The 19,900-nt window shown below is 40.0% G+C and overlaps 1 protein-coding gene across 1 annotated transcript in view; it reads left to right on the top strand.

Annotated features, from left to right (window-relative positions):
- The window catches only part of B4GALT6 (beta-1,4-galactosyltransferase 6), a 65,191-nt gene that overhangs the window by 17,888 nt on the left and 27,403 nt on the right, over positions 1-19,900 (top strand). Inside the window, exons 2-3 of the mRNA XM_010380798.2 lie at positions 994-1,110; positions 8,911-9,024. Of these exons, the coding sequence (XP_010379100.1) occupies positions 994-1,110; positions 8,911-9,024 (231 nt within the window). The remainder of the gene's footprint in view (positions 1-993; positions 1,111-8,910; positions 9,025-19,900) is intronic.

Raw genomic sequence — 19,900 nt, 5'->3', positions numbered from 1 at the left:
TCATTAACTGAGACTTGCAGTTTCTTGGTTTTTGCCATGATAGTGAGCCTCTGCCTCTCATCTGAATGGAGTTTATGATTTTTAGCTTTGTGTTTAGAGACTTTAAAGAAGAATGCACCATTTGCACGAGTGCCTTGTGGAAACGAGGAAACTGAGATCCAAGGAGCTGTACAAAGTTATGCACAGCACTAACAGAATTGGGACCAGGAAAGGAGTTTCTCACTTAGTCCTGTGCCTCTGGGGAGTCTGGACATCTCAAAAGTTAGAGATTTTTGTGATGAAGCTTTGTCAATTTACCAGTTTCTCCCAGCAGAAGAAATTTGGAGCCTATTTTTGAAGCACTTATTGTGAAGAATTAAATTGACCCGCTTTAAAAATACACATTGATTTTGATTTTACTTGCTTTTACCCTGCTGGTAGATAGATTTGTGATTGAAAGGGAGTGTAAAAGTTTAATTAACTCTTAGAAGTGACCCAGAGAGATACTTATCCTAGATCACCCCTCCCTACAAACACGTCAAGAATTTTCAGGACCATTGCAAGATCTTTATTCATACATTATGGGATTTATAAGGAATCCTAGCTTTTGTGAAGTTTTTGGTAGGAGGAAATTAATATTATAATTAGAGAAACTGAGTTATAACCAAGATTGAGTACTTGTAATAAAATGCCTTTTTGAAATTTCTAAGTCTATTTTATAGTAGAAAATCACTTATGGATGTGGGGGTTCATTATGATATTTTAGTTCAGTTAGTTTCATTTTATTTGATAGGTGGATATTTCAACTTTTTTTTGTTTTTATTGTTTTTAAAAAATCAGTTTGTTTTTGTCAGTTTTTATAGTAGGCAATATTTTGTATTTCTCTTTTCCCTTTGGACGTGCTGATTGAGTCAGTTTATGTTTATTGGGCACTTCACCAATTCTGAATATTATTTTATTAAATAATAAAAGCTTACTGAGTTATGACATTTTTTCTCTATTTTTCTTTTATAGCCAACACATACCTCTTTATGGTACAAGCTCGAGGTATAATGTTGAGAGAAAATGTGAAAACAATAGGTCATATGATCAGGCTGTACACAAATAAAAACAGTACGCTCAACGGTACAGGTAAGACTACTTCCTGCTTAACCCCTTGTAGTCACAAAGCAGTAAATCAAATCTTCTACAGTCTGTTTTGCCTTCAGGTAACTTCCTGTTAAAGATGAAGGTATCTTCCCCTAAGCATCCTGGCAGATTATTTTACTGTGCAAATCAAGACTGTTACCTATTTTAGGACGTATGAAGGTGTGGTCACAAAAGTGATGAGATTTTGTACAAACACTTAAGTTAATTCTTGCAAACAAAATATAGAAAGCAGCTTCTACTTTTTCAGTTCACATATTGTATTAAAGAGAAATTAACCAGAGAATAATTTATTCATCTTAGTAAGCCATACCACCATCTCTCTTTATGTTCATTCTAGTTCCTAAGTTGTTCTCCCAACTAGGTCTAGAAAATAGTTGTTTTTAATTATAGAAGATTGTTAGTAGTTTTATGGCCTTTTTAAGGAGCTAAAGGAGAAATTTTATAAAATTGGAAATTGGTAACTACTCTTGTCTTTTTATTTTTTTTATTTATTTTTTTGAGACGGAGTCTCACGCTGTCGCCCAGGCTGGAGTGCAGTGGCGCAATCTCGGCTCACTGCAACCTCCGCCTCCCGGGTTCACACCATTCTCCTGCCTCAGCCTCCCGAGTAGCTGGGATTACAGGCGCCTGCCACCACGTCTGGCTAATTTTTTTCATTTTTGGTAGAGATGGGGTTTCACTGTGTTAGCCAAGATGGTCTTGATCTCCTGACCTCGTGATCTGTCCGCTTCAGCCTCCTAAAGTGCTGGGATTACAGGTGTGAGCCACCGTGCCTGGCCTACTCTTGTCTTTAAAATGTCACCTGGAAGTAGAAGCTGCATTAGAATCCCAGGAGGTTAAAATCTAATAGGCCGAACCAGTGATTTAAGGATGGTAGAATTGATGTAAATAAATCTCACTATTGTGGAAGAATGTTAATGCTTTTTTATGGCAGCATTGCCACAGTGTCTCCCAAAGTTATTAGGTGTTACTTTAAAGGATTCAGTGGGGTTGTCAGTTGTTGCACCCTTTATGGTCTCATTTTGAAGAGTGAAAAATAAAGATTTAATTTGTGTTAGTAATTCTTCCTTATGTCACTGTAAACCTACACATTGTACTAAGAGAAAGTCTGTCTTCCAGCTGTAGGTGTTCTTTCTTAAATGTATGTCAAGGTGGGTGATAGTTTTAGACCCTTCTAAAAATTCAAGATTGTGACATATTGATCTCCATTTAATATCACATGTGCTTTTATAAAATCCAGTTTAGTCATTTGCCTAATATGTTTATGATGTCACAAATCAAAATACTCTTGTTTTAATTTTTTAACCTTGAAGGATTTTTTTTAGAAGGACTGTCTCAACATAGTTGATGTTTTAATACTACAGCAAAAGTCTCATTAACTGTTCTTTAGCATGAATGAGTCTTCTGAATAGTAGGTCAATTTTAGAAATTTAAACATTTTAAAAGCTTCTGTAGGATTTGTGCTGGTTGAATAAGTTGATTGTAAAAATGTTCACTGAAAGTTTGTTCAACTGAAAGGAAATAGACATCTTTAAGTTGGTATATTTGTGGGAATGCTAAAAATTTGTGCATATCAGGTTGTTTTCCCTGGGGTATGAATAAGGTCTATGTGTGGATGTTGAGCATGATTAGGAGGAATGATTACATGGACAAGACAATCTTTCCCCATAGTACCCTGCAACTGAAAAAAAAACTTTGAAAACTTTTCATAGAGTTCCTTTACTGATGGTAAAACTGTCCTCAGGAAACAGTCATTGTATACATTAGGGATTATGTTTGGATGTAACAGAGACCTGTCTGTGGTGGTTTAAACACATGAAGCTTTCTGTTCTTATGTGAAAGAACTCTGCAAGTTGGATATCTGTGGCTGGTTGTAGAGGCTCCTGAAAGTAAGTCATCACACTTCATTTTCTGCTATCTGTCATGTAGCTCCATGGTTAACTCATAGTCTAAGATGGCTACTTGGGTGCCATCTTGGTGTTTGAACTTGGGTCCGTAGGAAGGAGGAAAGGGAGAGCAAAGAAGAACAAATAAGGTACCCCTTTTTCTGGAGCCTTCCCAGAGGTCCCATACAGTATTTTTTCATACATTTAATTGGCTAGAACTTAATTGCCTGGCCACATGCGATAACACTGGGAAATATAGTCTTTGACCAGAGTGTGCTGGAACTCTAGTGAAACTGGCATTCTATTACCTAAGGGGAAAGGGAAAAATGGAGTTTGAGTCAGCAGTGAGGCTCTGCCATGTTCATTTAACCAACATTTACTGAATATAGTTAGTATATTTAACCAGATATTGGAAACACAATATTAAGAAAAACAGTCTCCTTTAATATGAGGATCTCTAGGCCTCTGGGAGAGATGGAAACATAAATAATTATTTATAACGCAACTGGTTATTTCTGCATAGACTTCTATAGATATAATATCCAGAAAAGAAGATAATGGCCTATAAGGTATACAGAAAGCTAACTGAGCTTTAGAGGAGAATTGATTAATATACAGTGGCTCATTTACAGTTTAACACTAAATGGTAAATAGATTGTGATGGTTATAAGCACATTTGATTTCCAAAAGGGGTTTTTAATCCTGTACCTGCCTTTCTGTGGCATCAAAATATAAATGTATACTATTTTTGTAAAGAAATTATATACTCTCATAATCAGATGGTGCCGTGTAGCCCACAGAGCCAGTCAAATTATGAAAACAAGATGTATTCAGTGAATTCATCTAATTACTGAAGAAGATAAGGGCCATGCAATGTTAGAGTGGATAGGTTTGTTGGAAATAACCCAGCATGCCTCCTCATTTGATGGATATATGAATTGAGGCCTCCAGACACTGCCAGACTGACAAGACAAGTTAGTGGGAAACAGACTAGAACTCTCATGGGTTTCTAACACCTGTGTTAAGCTGCTGTTTAGCAGGAAAATAAAGCCATTAAAAGGTGTTCTTGGGTCCTGGTCTCCTTTTCCTTTAGGTGATAAGGTCCAGTGAGAATTAGTAGGGGATCCATCTGGCAGTTTTCATTCTTTGTTTCCCTTTTCTTTGGTTGTGTTTCTGGAAGGGAGGAAGAAAGCAGGGGGCCCAGAGCTCATCTTATTTTTATCCATTCATTAAATGAAATAATGTCTATCTTTTATAGTAGTTGTGGTGGATCCCAAATGCATCTGTCATGCATAACCTTTTAAAATGGTTCCTGACTTTGAAAGCAGTGGTTATACATGATGGACATTGTTCACCTAACCACTTTTGTAGGAATAATGATTCTGTGGGTTTATTACAGTGAAATCTCTAGAAGCTTAAATCATTATTGGCTGTATTATTATTTGTGAGGTGTTTATTTATGGTATGTTGCTACTGTGTTGTAGGTACTTTTATTAGGTGCTAGAAATCAAAGACAATTTGATTTTAATTAAAAGAGATATTCAGAATAATAGATGGGTTGGTAGATAGACTATATACACATAATACATGGAGAAGACACAAATACCACTGAACAGAGTACTCCAGGAGTGTGGAGGTGTTTCTCTAAGTCTGGCAGTGAGTTGAGCTCCTTACGATGTGGCCAAGAATAGCACATGTTTAGTTCTAAAACTTTGTATTCAGTGAAGTGAATATAATGATATTGCGTAACTTGAAGGCACTTAAATGTGGTTCTTTAAAAACTAATAAAAGTGATAGAATGTTTACTTCGTGAGTCAGTCATTCTAGCACTAAAATAAAAAGTAGAACAATTCTTTCTGGCCCTCCTGTTGCCATTTGACTTCCCAGAAGGAGTTAACAGTTTGTTTTGTGGAAATGTCTAGAGAGCAGAGCACTTCTGTGAATTAGATGCGGGTTTAGAGAATCATAGCTTGTGGCTAAGAGAAGGAGCCCAAGCATTAATGATAAAATTAATAAATCCTGCAGAATAAGAAAATACTCTTAAAGTTAGTGCATGATATTAACAAAAGGATTGAATGACAATGTAGATTTTTTCTGCCTCAGTTTTATAAGAAAATGGGCCTTATAACATCTCAAGGCAGATGACCCCCAGGGACAAACTTACTCTTTTGTTTTTTTTGTATTTTAAAATATTGTTATATCATAGTTGTACATCCAAGGACAACCTTATTTATTGTCTCATTCTTGTGAATGTGTAGTGTATAGTATATCCTTAATAAAAATTGAAGAGATTCAGAAAAATTATCATCTCTGTATTGCTAGCCCATCTTTTCTTTCTGGTGGTATGTGCAACAAAAGCTATAATATGAACTCTGTGTGTGTGTGTGTGTGTGTGTGAGAGAGAGAGAGAGAGAGAGAGAGACAGAGAGAGAAAGTGAGCGCACGCTAGCTAATTAGTGAAGAACTTGGCATTCACTATTTATTGTTTTAACTGCTCACTTATTCATATTGAAAAGCACACTAACTTTCTTGCATTTTTATTTTAAGTAGAACTTTTTATATTTTAAAAGTAGAAAAGGGTATAATAACAACAGTCTCCTAGCTTACTCCTCCCTGAGTCCCAATCCTCAGAGAACTAACAATTTATTGTTTATTTATCTTTATGTTTCTATCCTGCCGTCTCTTGATTTATCAATTTTAACTACTCCTGTTATGGAAGAAAGACATTTAGTATTATAGTCTCACCCCAATTTTACGTATCCTTATCCCCAATATAATTACATCACAATTTAAGTTCAATCGTATTGTTGATGTTGTTAAGAGAATGTAGATAATGGTTTGTTTTCCTGAGTCTAGTTGTAATTATGTTTGTTTTGTAGATCTGTTTATTTTTGTTGATGTTACTTGTTAACTCTTTTTTCCCTCCAAAAGTTCTTAATTTGTCACTGATTTTCCCTTAGGCACATGAGTTGACCACTCTAAGGGGGGTTTCCAAAATTCCTATGCCATTGTCTTCACTCTTCCAGTGCTGCTTTTGAGAAGTCTGTTGACTATCCTGATTGCAGTTACTGTTCATGGACCAGTTTTTTCTTTCTGGAGACTTTTGGGATCTTTTTGTATTGTTAAATTTCACAAAGAGCATCTTGGAGCTTTGTTTTTCTTCTCTTACTGGGAGCAGTCCTATCAATATGGAATATCTTACCCTTCAATTCCCCAAAATATTTTTGTATTATTTCTTTGATAATTTGTCTTCCTGCTATTTTCCTTTCTTTTTGGAAATCCTATTATGTATTATCATTTCTCTCTTGTTTTTCAATTATTTTTCTTTCTATCTTTCTGGGAGATTGCTCTGACTTTATTACAATGCTTTGATTTGATTTTTTAAATTTTGGCAAACTTATTTTTAAGAATTCTTTTTGTGTATTTTTCTTTTCTTACTGTCTCCCTCAAATAAGAATGCCTTATCTTCCTTTTCAGGAATATTGAAGATAAATAAATAACTCTAAGGTATAAATCAATGAACTTGACTAGACACTGTCACAAAACTCATAACAATAGTGATCTTAAGCAGTTTTGGTGGGAGTGACAGAAACCCAGTTCATGCTTATTGCACTCGCTCCTACCACTAGCAAAGTAGGAGTCCCCATGAAAAGAGAAGCCCTTTAAAAAAAAAAAAACTTGAATTTTGGTGTATATCTATCTACATATATATATTTAAAGTATCTTAAGTAAAGAATCAGGCCAGGCATGGTGGCTCACACCTGTAATCCCATCACTTTAGGAGGTTGAGGCAGGAGGATTGCTAGAGCCGAGGAGCTGGAGACCAGCCTGGGCAACACGGCAAGACCCTGTCTCTGCAAAAAATACAAAATTAGCTGGGTATGGTGGTGCGTGACTGTAGTTCCAGCTATTAATAGTTGGGAGGCTGAGCTGGGAGGATCACTTGAGCTGAAGAAGTCAGTGCTGCAGTGAGCTGTTATCATGCCACTGTACTCCAGCCTGTGTGACACAGCAAGATCCTGTCTCAAAAAAACAAAAGAATCAGAACTTTATTGGACTTCCTTCCACTTGCTTTTGCTTGGTATCTTTAAATCTTTCAGACACAGGGGGAATACATTGAGCATGGGCTACCAAGTAGTGTCTGTGGTCTTGGTGTGTCACTGGGCATACAAAACGATTAATGTTCACTGAATTTCTCCTCCCCTTGTCATTTGAAAGATTTTCCTTGTCAGATGCTTGCCAGCACTCCTACAGGGAGAGACAGTGAGGAGGATTGTCTCATTGGGGCTTTCCCACTTCCTGGTAGAATAGGCCTTAGCAGTTGTACCATCATTGATCTCCCTCATGTTGAGGTTTTCTGGGAGTGCATTTACCTTAACACCTTACTGATGCCCTGTGAAATTTGTAACTGGGGTTTCCATGCAGTTCTTTGGAATTGGACCTTCTCTTGTGGCTTCTGTTTCTTCCTTGGTGCCCGACCTGGAACCTTTGTCCATTCCAACACCCTCTGCTTAGCAGCTGTGGCAGGGCCTCTTTCATTCGACAGCCTTGCAGGTGGCGTGAGGCTCTGCCCTGAAGTACTGTCCTGACTCCCACGCTGCATCCTCACCAACTCCATTGTGACAATGACTGAATACTGATGTTAGGGAAAGGTGTGCAGGGGAGGTGCTTAGTTTTCTTTGGCTCATCTCACATACTTCCTATCTAATTTGCAGGATTCTGTCATTAGCCTACGGTCAGAGGGTTTAGCTCCTACAGTGTCTCTCACTGGAGCAGATTACTCAAGAGTCAAAGAATATCTTCACATTTTCGTAAAGTGTCTGCTTGAGTTTCACTTTCTGTGGTACATCGTTGGTGATCCAGGAGACAGACCATAGTTTAATGAGCTGTTTTCATCTCTCATTTCTTACTCATTGCACCATGATGTCATTCTCTTAGACCAGCTTCCCTACATAGCAGGAAACCTGCGTGTCGTGGTTTCTAGAGTTGCGTCTCAGAACTTTGCTCCAGAAAGGTACTGAAATGTGATCTCTCTGGTTCCACATTCAAAAATTCTAAGCCTGTGACTGTCTCATGGGTCAGGTGCTCATCTCTAATCGCTCATAGCTACAGTTACTAACTATTTCTGTGGGCCAGGGATTGTTCTCAGCACCTTACACATTTTATCTTATCGAAGTTTAAAAATGACAGTATGAAGTAGGCATAGATGGTAAACTACATCATGTCCTGCCCTGTATCCCACAGCTACAGTGTGTTGGAGCGAGGATTTGAACTCAGGCATTTGACTTTGGTGCCCTGTATGCAGTTTAACTTGCTAACTCTAAAGATAATGGATCTAATGTAATAATAGCTCCAGGGCTCCCGCGGGGCTGCAGCCCACAGGCTGGGAATGACTAACTTAAAGGTTTAGAATGATCTGTATTACAAAAGTAAGTTGAGTGGGTAAATCTCAGTTTCTACAGTGTGAGGTGGTAAGAAAACATTACTCCCACCCCTCTGCTCTGTGGATGCTAGTAGCAAGCACACAGCAGTTTGGAACACCCGTGGCTATGCCATAGTGGAGGGGATTCCCTGTTATACTTTCACACTCCCTTTAGATGGGGCTCAGCCAGAGGAGGGATGGGAGCAGGTGTTCTCACATGGTTGCAAATGGGACTGCTATGTCTGTGTGCAAGGATAAGGGTGTGCTGCTCTCTAAATGTCTCTTGGGAAATCATGCGGAGAGTTAGGTTCCCAGCAGCAGTGCGCTGTTCTCTAGTTCTTTAAAGATAATTGATTTTAAGTACTTCTGTAGATTGTGTACTGTAGTTTTCTCACAGTGACAGTGACGTATTTCATTCCAGGGACAAAGCAAAAGGACCTTTTTGTTTTTGTAACTCTTTTCTCTCTCTCCAAGATTATCCTGAAGGCAATAATTCAAGTGATTATCTTGTTCAAACAACAACGTATCTTCCGGAAAACTTCACATACTCACCATACCTCCCCTGTCCAGAAAAACTGCCTTATATGCGTAAGTCGTCATCTAATTTTGACTTAACTGTTTACTTGTGTTACAGTACGGTCATAAAAACCACATGATTTGAGTGCAGCAGGATCAGGTCATGTGCACCTGGGTGCAAATGTTTATATTATGCAGCATGTTATTTGAACTTTTTTTTTTTTTTGGCAAAGTGCTTTTTGAAGGGGGATGATTGAAAAACTGAAGAAAAATACAAAGGGAGAAAATGACAAATACCCATCTTGCTCCCACCCAGCTTTAAAAACGAATACTTTGGCTAACCTATGTCCAAGTTCTTTTAAAACGGTGTTTAAGAGAGTAATTAATGTGTAGTCTACTTTTGAATATGTTAAAATGTTCCTGGTTAAGCAATCCTTTTTGACCACCATCCCCAGCGCCGGCTCTGCATTCCTTCCTTAGAAGTAACCTCACCTCTACTGGGAGTTTGCTGAGTATTCTCACCGGTTATGAAAATTGTTTTTTACATAGATAGATGTCTATATAGAAAATAGATATTGTTTCACAGGAGAATTTATGTAAATTGGTCTTAAAAAGTGCATTTCATTCTTATAACTTGCTTTTTTAGGTACTTTTTTGAGGACTACCCATGTTGTTACATATAGATCTAATTTTTTTCTCTTAACTATTACTGTGTAGTACGTCTTTGTATAAATGTATCACATCTCATTTACCTGTTTTCCCACTGATGGACATTTAGGTTGTTTCAACTTTTTTGCTATCACAAAATAGCAAAAAAAAAAAAAAAAAAATATATATATATATATATATATGTATGTATGTATAAAGAATAACAGAGTGTGGGTTTTCCTGTGCATATATGCATCTGTACTTGAGGGTTGATGGCTAGTGGGGGACTTGCTGGGTAGGTTGGCTCAGTTTTTCCAGGTTTTGTCAGTTGCTCTCAAAAGCAGCTATCCCAATTTATATCCATAACAGCAAAGCATGAATGTACCACTTTGATACAGATGGACTTTTAAATTCTTGCTAATCTGAAAGATTAACAAATGGTTTCTTATTGTTTCAGTTTTCACTTCCCTTATTCCTGGTGGGTTTGAGTAGGTTTTCCCATGTTTGTGCTTTTAAATTTTCTCTCCTGTGACTTGCTGCATCATGGGCTTTATCAGTTCCTGGTTGGTTATTGTGTGTTGGTATTGATCTGTAAAAATTATTTATGTTCTCGCAGTGGATCTGCTATGTGTTTTGTAAGTATCTTTTCACATTCCCGGGCTTCTCATTTTATTTTGTCTTTTATTTTATGGAAGTTCAAAATTATAACATTTTCAAATGTTTTTTATCACTTTACCTAGGGGTTTTGCTTTTTTTTTGGTCTTAAAGTTTTTCTTACCCTGAGGCCATACAAATAAATACCTTTATTTCCTTCTAGTGATTTTACTATTTTGTTTTTAACCTTTGTGTTTAATACGTCGTAGTGATAAAGCTACTGTACGTTAAATATATATATTTAAAATTATGAAGATAATACATTATCATTATTTTAAAAACACTATACTGTACTCTCAACATTCAGAAGCTACACAGCTATTATTTTGGCTTTTTTTTTTTTCCAAGTCTTCTACCCCTGCCCCATGATTTTTAAGCATACTTTGTACATATAGGTTTGTATCTTGGATTTGATATAATTAAAGGTTTATATGAACATCTTTTTGAATTGCTTATTTATCCATATTCTGATGTATTTGGTTTTTTATTCTTTACATGAGCATTTTAAATTGAGGAAATCAGCCTTTGCCTATCATATTTGTAGGATTTGTTTTAGTTTATTGTTGATAGATATTATATATCGATAATAAAAAGAAAGATTGACCTAATACCATCTAAGGCCATGGCTTTTAGTCTTGAGGGTACATCAGAATCACCCCGATCATCTTGTCAAGCCCCGTTGCTTGTTCTTGCCCTCAAGAGTTTCAGACTCAGCAGGTGTGGAGCGGGCCTGAGAATCTGCATTTCTAACAAGTCCCGCAAGGTGATGCTGTTGCCGCTGAGCCTTGGGCCACATATTGAGACCCACTGATCTAGAGCAGTGGGCCTGGTCCCTGGTATTTAAGAAAAAAAAATTCTCAGGTGATTCTAATCTTGCTCTCTCTTTGCTATACCATAATAAAGAATGGAACTCAGTGATTTTTGTGGTTGTCATTACTTTGTTATGCAGCCATGTTTTCTTAAAAATGAATACTTTTGTCTGTGTAATACTGAAACCGCTGGGTAATGCTCTGTTGAAATATTGATTACAATAATTTCATCTTCATAATTTTCATATTCAAGGTTTATAGTTTCAGGAAATCTTTCTGTTCTTGATTTAGTTGCCATTTTCTTTAATTAGTGCTTTATGAGTACTAATTAAACTCTATTTCAAAGCATCTGTCTGCCACTTCCTCATTCTGGTACTCCTCTCCTCCCGCCCCACAGCCCATTGTACCGTCTGTGTCATGGTGACTGAGAGATTGCGTCGTGCGTGGCTGCTGTGCAGTACCTTTACACTGGGGGTGGGGAGGGGCCTCAGCACTGCTGCCCCTTCTCTCTGCTTCCCTGAGATCCTTGCATTCTTTTGTAAGAGAGGATCACACTGGTGTGGCCAGCCATCTTTTCACAGCAGGCCCTCTCATGGGCTGCCAACTTTGGGTCCTGTCCCAATTTTGTGCCCAGTTAGTGGTGACCGTGGTGGCCATGATGACAGGGTGATTTGGTAGAAAATACAGCCAGATACAGGTAAAGCTTTAGAAAGGAGCCATGGGTACAGCCAACATAATGAGGCTTCTGCCAAGAGAACCTTGCACGAGCTGCCCAACAGAGCGCTTCACCAGTCCTGTGACCTCCGCAAAGTGGAGGCTTAGTTTACGTACCTGTAAAACCTGGGATTCTGATATCACCTGCAGAGTGTGGTAAGGATAGAATGAAGCACAGTGCCTGAAGTTTGATAGGCGTTAATTTGATTCTCCCTTTCTTCTCCCTCCTTCTTTGAATAATAGAGCCAGACTTTACAATGGTCAAGGGAATGAGACACTAGGAGAAATGTGTGGAGTTTAGAAGTTTTATTCTTAGCTATATATCCTTACATTTTTTTACTTAGAAAGATAGTTTTCATTGATAATAGAGAACAATGCAATAAAATACATAAGTATAAAATCTTACAATAGTCACACAAAATAATTGAGTATGATTCTTTCCCAAATAATAGAAGGGATTTGTGTAAGAATTAGATCTACTTGGATGAAAACCATTCAAGTACAAGTGATATTTACTTATAGTCACTAAAAGTGAAGTTAAGGCTTAACATTGATGTATTTGATTATCCTGTTGTAAATTTTGATTTTTACCTAGTATAGCAATGGAAACACTGGCACTGGATTTCTGTAAAGATAAAGTGAATTTTTCAAACTAGAATGCAGATAAAATGTGTTTCATACATTTCAGCAGTGTTTCATATTCAATAGTGGCCGATTACACTGTAAAATCTATTTTAATGTGTATTTTTATATGAAGAATATGAGTGAATACTTCTTTCTTGTTAGTATTTATAGATTCTCCAAACGGCAAATCCACATTCAGCTTTATTGCATTTATGTAAGATTCTTTGTGCTAACAAAGTAAAATAGAAGTTTCACCTTGTCTGAGGCTAAAAATTAATAAGTGCTTAGTGTGGATGTTTTGATTTTAATTTTTATGGGTGAGGTAGAAATGGAAAATGTCAATTGCATACTCTGCATTAGAGTGAAAATAGACTTACCTTTAGTTTTCCTATCTTTTAATTCTTATTCAAATAGAATACGTTTGCAGTGACCTTTATATATTCTGTTCTTACTATTTGTGGAATAGTTCCCTTTATGGTTTAACCCTGATAGTTTCTGTAGTTGCTAACCTTATGAATGTAACAAAAGCTCCAAGGACTTTTCGAGATGAATTTAAATAATTCAAATGAAAATCAGCAAAGAAGGAAAAGATAAGCAAACTTAAGCAAAGCTCAAATAATGCTCATGTAACAAACCGTCATGCATATGTTTATTGTAAAAAAAAAAAATGAGATGGGAGCCATTTGCCATTTTAGAGTCAACCAGTCATTGATGAACAGCTGCTGTACAGCGGTCCCTGTGTTGTTCATAGAAGCAGGCATGGGAGAGACAAAGCTGAACATGGTCATGTGTGTGGCAGCCCAGAGCAGGTAACACACTTGGAGAAAGGCATGCTATGAAAAGCTTATCAGGTTGGGCGTGGTGGCTCACGCCTGTTTCCTAGCACTTTGGGAGGCCGAGGCGGGTACGTTACCTGAGGTCAGGAGTTCAAGACCAGCCCGGTCAACATGGTGAAACCCATCTCTACCAAAAACACACACACACAAATTAGCTGGGTGCAGTGGTGCGCGCCTGTAGTCCCAGCTACTTGGGAGGCTGAGGCAGAGAATTGCTTGGAACCTAGTAGGTGGAGGTTGCAGTGAGCTGAAGTCGCACCACTGCACTCCAGCCCGGGCGACAGAGCGAGACTTTGTCTCAAAAAAAAAAAGTAAAAAGGTTATGAATGTGACAAAAGGGAGACAGCAGTTTATTCTGCAAGGGAAAGGACGATGTCAGAGAGAGGTGTCATTAGAACTGGGTCTTGCAAGATAACGGAGAGAACAGCATCACTATGAGGAGGCTCTGTGTGTTCCAGGACTGGAGAGTGGTCGGCTCTGCCCAGAGAGGGTGTGTAAGTGGCGTGTATGGGAAAGGAAGCTGGCCAGAAGGGTCTTGTGTAAAGGACTGAGGAATCTGAGGGCCTTGTGGGTTCCATCATTCCTAGGCATCCATGAGGTGAGCTTCAGAGGGAGAAAAGCCTGTTAGCTTATATGCAGATGGTTGATTTATGAGCCTGTGTGCATTTCTCTCAGGCGAGAGTGCATGATTTTCAAAGGGTCTAGGGGCAAAACAAAAACAAACAAAAAACCAAAAGCAAAAATAAAAAACCCCACTGCTTTAGGGAAATGGAGAACCATCAAAGGCTTTAGGCAGATGAATGATGGACTAGGATTGTATTTTAGGAAGATTATTCAGATGAGAAGCTGAAAAATGGGTGAGAATGGAGAAATACTGGGATCACCAGGAGACCAAAGAGGAGCTTGCTGCAGGGAGCCCACAGGCAACAACAATGGCATGTGCCAAGGCTCTGGCGTTGGAGAGAGGAGGAGGCACAAAAAAGAACCTACAGGGTACCGTTGGCCAGATGCGGTGACCAATTGAGAGGTGAGGATTAATTTCTAGGTTTCAGACTTGGTGACCATGAACTGAAGTGATACAGAGTAACCATCACATTTGGAGGATGGGGAAGTTAGTGGTTTCTGTTTGGGCTGTTTTGTTTGAAGTTCAGGAGGGTTAACTTGGGGTCTGACTTTCATAAGAGATCTGGACTGAAGATTAGAGGAAGTGAGGTGGGAAGAAGGCTGAGAGTGGGTCCCTGAGAAGTTCCGTACTTGTGAGGTGAGTGGCAGTTAACAGAAGAAGGGGAGACAGGAACCTAGAGAAGCCAGAGGATGGTGTCTGGGGGGCCAGGGAGGAACACATCCCGGAAAGAGACTGCTGTGTCTTGTCACATACCTGCAGACAGCAGGGAGAGTGAGGAACCATGAAAGGGCCACTGAATTTGGTGCAAAAATGGATGGAGAATACAGCAAGCACGATTTCAGTAAAGTGGTTGGGAAAGAAGCAAAGTAGACTGTCTTGAGAAGTGAGTCAGATGTGTGTGAAGACTAGGTGAAACGAGAGAAATTTGGTGGCAAAGGGAAGGAGAATGGGGTAAAGGATCTAGAGGAGGTGGGGGTAAGGGAAGCGCTCTTTAGGAAGAGATGGACTTGAGTGTGTTGTAGGCATCATGGAAAGAAAGGATGGAGAGAAGAGGCCGGGCGCAGTGGCTCATGCCTGTAATCCCAGCACTTTGGTGGGCAGATAACCAGGTCAGGAGATCGAAACCATCCTGGCTAACACAGTGAAACCCTGTCACTACTAAAAATACAAAAAATTAGGTGGGCGTGGTGGCAGATGCCTGTAGTCCCAGCCATTCGGGAGGCTGAGGTAGGAGAATGGCGTGAACCCGGGAGGTGGAGCTGGCAGTGAGCCGAGATCATGCTACTGCACTCCAGCCTGGGCAACAGAGGGAGACTCTGTCTCAGGGGAAAAAAAAAAAAAAAAAAAAAAAGGAAGGATGGAGAGAAGAGAGCTGGGAAGGATGAGGGAGAAGCACAAGGGAAGTCTCCATAGAGCCAGGTTAGAAAGTGAAGGGAGACAATGCCTCAGGTTGAAAAGTGAGCATGGAAAGCCTCAGGAATGCCTCCTCCCCTGAGGAAGCCTGAGGTTTATTTGGAGATGAGGTGGAGAGCTAGGGTGCTTGTGCCTGCTGTGCTTGCTGTGTCGTTTTCCTGGTAAAGCAGGAGGCCACGTGTCCCTGAGGGCATGGCCAGGAAGGACTGAGCAGCTTGAAAGGGAGGAGTAAGTATTTAAAAAGTTGTTGTAGGGAATGAAAAGTGGAGTCAACTAATCATAAATTAAAAGGTGACAGGTTAGCCTAGAGAGCCCTCCACCCCACCCTGGTGGGGTCACAATACAAAAAGAAGTGACACTTGTTTTTGCTGAAAACTTACTATGCTTAAGGCAATATGTTAGGTATTGCCACCCAAATGATGGGATTAATCCATATGCTTATGTGCTTTCTTTAGTTATGTTTGTTAGGTAGAGAATTGGAGCATGGTTAATTGTCGCCACAAGGATGGGACCTGTAGCCCAGGTGTGGCAGGTTGGGGCGGTTGTAGATAAGGTGTTTGTCAGTGTGTAGGTGCTGTGATCGGGTGAAGGTCATAGAGCTGCATTTCTCTAAGTGTGATTCAGATGACATCCACTTGTTAAAAATGCAGCTGGGGGCCGGGCGCGGTGGCTCACGCCTGTAATCCCAGCACTTTGGGAGGCCGAGGTGGGTGGATCATGAGGTCAGGAGATCGAGACCATCCTGGCTAACATGGTGAAACCCTGTCTCTACTAAAAATATAGACAATTAGCCAGGCGTGGTGGCAGGCACCTGTAGTCCCAGCTACTCAGGAGGCTGAGGCAGGAGAATTGCATGAATCCGGGAGGTGGAGCTTGTGGTGAGCCGAGATGGTGCCACTGTATTCCAGCCTGGGTGACAGAGCAAGACTCCGTCCCCAAAAAAAAAAAAAAAAAAGTTGTGACTGGGATACTTGTTAAAAATGCAGCCTCTGAGCTAAACCCTAGACTGTGAAAGTCAGGGCTCTTGGTTGCAAACCACAGAATATATCTGATTTAAGAGAAAAAAGAATTCATGAAAATATATTAGAGAGCCCAGAGACAACCTGGGTGGCTAGAGAATTAGGTTGAGAAATTGAGCAGCCAGAACAAGGCTCAGACCACTTTGAAACATCCCCTGCTGCCACTTGTCAGGACTTACACCTCCTACCAGCATTGCTCAGGTCTGGAGACCAGAAGTGCCACTTCTTGGTTCCCGTAAAGCTAGAAGCTTTTGCCACCACTTTTACTTGAAAGATAGTTTTGCAGAGCACCCTTGTCCTTATATTGTTTAATACTGCTTCCATTCTCCTGTGGGTGCATTTGGTCACATGACCGCTCCTACCTGCTAGAGGGGTTTGGAGAGTGGGTTCTAGCTTTTTCCTTTGAAAGGCAGGACTCAGTGGTGGGTAGTTCAAGCTGTTGAAATGTATTCAGTTAAAGCCAGTGGACAAAACCATGACCCATGAGCTTCAACTGACACAGAAACTTTGACAGTGTGGCTAGTCACCTGCATTTTAAACAAGCACAGCTGGTAATTCTTAGGCACACATCAAAATTAGCAAACCACTTTATACAGAGGCCAGATAGAGGAAAATGTGGATATAGCAGAGAGGACTTCAAGTCTTCATGAAGTTGAAGAGGGACTTCATGGGAGGGGAGTGGTAGAAGGTGAAAGGGAAAGAGGCTTTAATGAGAGGGTGCAGTGTCAGAGGTGAAAGCCAGTCATTTCTAGGTGACTGTGATTCAGGGTCTGGACACAGAGTGTCCAGGGTGTCACTGTGAATTCACTATCGTGAATATTGCTGCAATGAACATAATAGTGCATGTGCCTTTTTGGTAGAATGATTTATTTTCTTTTGGATATTTACGCGGTAATAGAATTGCTGGATCAAATGGTAATTCTGTGTGTTTTTTGAGAAATTTCCAAACTGCTTTCCACAGTGGCTGAACTAACTTAAATTCTCACCAACAGTGTATAAGCATCTCCTTTTCTTCCCAAGCCTAGCCAGCATCTGTTTTTTTTTTTTTTTTTTTCTTTTGAGACGGAGTCTCGCTCTGTCGCCCAGGCTGGAGTGCAGTGGCCGGATCTCAGCTCACTGCAAGCTCCGCCTCCCGGGTTTATGCCATTCTCCTGCCTCAGCCTCCGGAGTGGCTGGGACTACAGGCGCCCGCCACCTCGCCCGGCTAGTTTTTTTGTATTTTTAGTAGAGACACGGTGTTACCCAGGATGGTCTCGATCTCCTGACCTCGTGATCCACCCGTCTCGGCCTCCCAAAGTGCTGGGATTACAGGCTTGAGCCACCGCGCCCGGCCTTCTGTTGTTTTTTGACATTTCAATAATGGCTTTTCCTATTGGTATTTGATGGTGTCTTATTGTGGTTTTAGTATGCATTTCTCTGATGATTAGTGGTTTGGAGCATTTTTTCATATGTTTGTTGGTACTTGAATGTTTCCTTTTAAGAAATTTGTATCTTTTGCTCATTTTTTAATGGGGTTATTTGTTTTTTGCTTGTTTAAATTCCTTATAGATTCTGGATATTAGGCCTTTGTTGGATGTACAGTTTTGCATACATGTCTTAAAGAAATATTTTAGCACCTGATGGAGCCAGGGAGTAGAAATGCAGGTAGGTAGAAGCAGGGATGAGACAGGAATCTTCCTACTCATTCATTCATTCATTCATTCATTCATTCATTCATTCATTCATTCATTCTGTGTCCAGGCATTGCCCTTGGCAGTGGGGATGTGTGACTAATGCTCTGTCTTATGTTTAGAATGCTCAGGTTTGGTTGCTTCAAGAAAACTTGAGTAAGAAATCATTTGTTAAGCAGCGGTTGTAAAATTTTAGAAGTCGAGAAGCTTAAGTAAAGCATTTGAAATAGGCAGTGTCTAGTGTTGGCTTCAGAAAGGACAGGAGATGACCGATGGCTGGGTGCCTCATAACTGTTCAGTCTCAGAGCTATGCTCAGGAGGCAGCACAGAGGCTGGGGGAGGGAATGTCCCATCTTATCATAAAAATGCTTTTCTAGCTTTGGAGAGGAATTTACCCTAAGGGACATTTCTAGGGGAAATTTAGGTCCTTCTCTGACACTGTCATCAGCTCTTTGAGCTGTGCACATTTAAAACCCTGAGGGTAAAACAGATAAAACCAACATATCCAGAATTAGGTTTTAGATACCAAAAAATAGATATAGGCTCCAAACAAAATGAAACAGTCATTTAAAACTATTGATTTATAGAGCAAACAACTCTCTGGAGATTATATGCCTTAAATTTTACTTGAAATGGTAGAAAAATATAAATGTAGGTAATTCATAGGTTTTGAATATTTGTTATTTTAAGAATTATATTTTAATAGAAAAATAAAATCCTAAATCATGTCGTGTGATACATTATCATCCACAGCACAATAAGCCTGTTTGTTTTGGCCCATGCACGCCTGGCTTTCCCAGATGGGCAGCATTGCTGCATGTCTTGCAAACTCAGCTTTAGGAAATTATAGTAAATGTCCTACATAACCAATGGTGCAACTAAGTTACCCTCACACATGACAGAAGCAGTTTGGCACACATGGCTGGAAGGTAGCTTCCAGCTGACTTGAGTTCCCTGTCCTTCACCTTGACCCTCTAGGTGCTTGGCAGCCCCTCCACTCTTCAGACACCCAGTTCTCCTGGTCTTTCCTTTCTAACCCCAGCGCCACCTTCAAAATAGTGAAATTCAGTATTTGGTAAATTATATTATTTACATTTGCTGATTGTGATTACACTACTGGGTAAATGGATTTCAGTCAATGTATTTATTTTCTGATCTTTAAATCTCTAACTGGGAAAGAAACCACTTGTGCTAGTTAAAAATCTCAGATTTATATGATCACATCTGGGATTAAGAACAACAACAAGAAATCTCAGATTCACCACAGAGGAGAGTGAAGATTGGCTGTCCATGGAGTTCAGTGGATCTCTTCAGTTGCTCTTGAAATCTCAGCAAGTGAAATAAAGGGGACTGGCCCAGTTGATGGCATCCTTTACAAGAAGGACATTCCCTCTCTGGCTTCATTCATAGCAGTTGGTTTTCTGAAGCCTTTTGTTTTGTGTTTAAAGCAGTGGAAGGCTTTCTTGAGTGAAACCTAAAGGGGACAAAAGAGTACGTGAAAGAGATGAAAGTGGCCATGTTGGGGGAGCCTGAGTCCTTCCTCCTCCTACCACAGGATCCCTGAGAGAAGTCCTTCCTGAGGACGGTTTGGAAACCACACCATCATTAGTTTATCTGCAGTGTACTTCTTCCCGGCCACTCTTTTTATAACATGCCCTCTTCCCTTCCCTTCCTATGTACAGGATCTTCTCCCTAATACCACTCCCCACAGTGATGCGTGTTTGTTGTTCCTCTCTCTCTGATCATACTTTTGCTGTTCCCAGTGGTGGCAATACCTGTCCTGGGAGGCCTGCCCTGCACACTCCCCAGTATAGCGATGTTGCTGTTATCATGGGTAGCATGCCACCGGGTCAATCTTTAGCCTTCCATCAGCAAATTATTAGGATTTCAGTGCAAAGGGCAACAAGCACATAGGAAAGCTCCTGATGGACTCTGA

Source organism: Rhinopithecus roxellana, chromosome 21, assembly GCF_007565055.1.
Source record: "Rhinopithecus roxellana isolate Shanxi Qingling chromosome 21, ASM756505v1, whole genome shotgun sequence".
NCBI classification, from domain to species: Eukaryota; Metazoa; Chordata; class Mammalia; order Primates; family Cercopithecidae; genus Rhinopithecus; species Rhinopithecus roxellana.
This window is presented reverse-complemented; position numbering and strand designations above follow the sequence as displayed.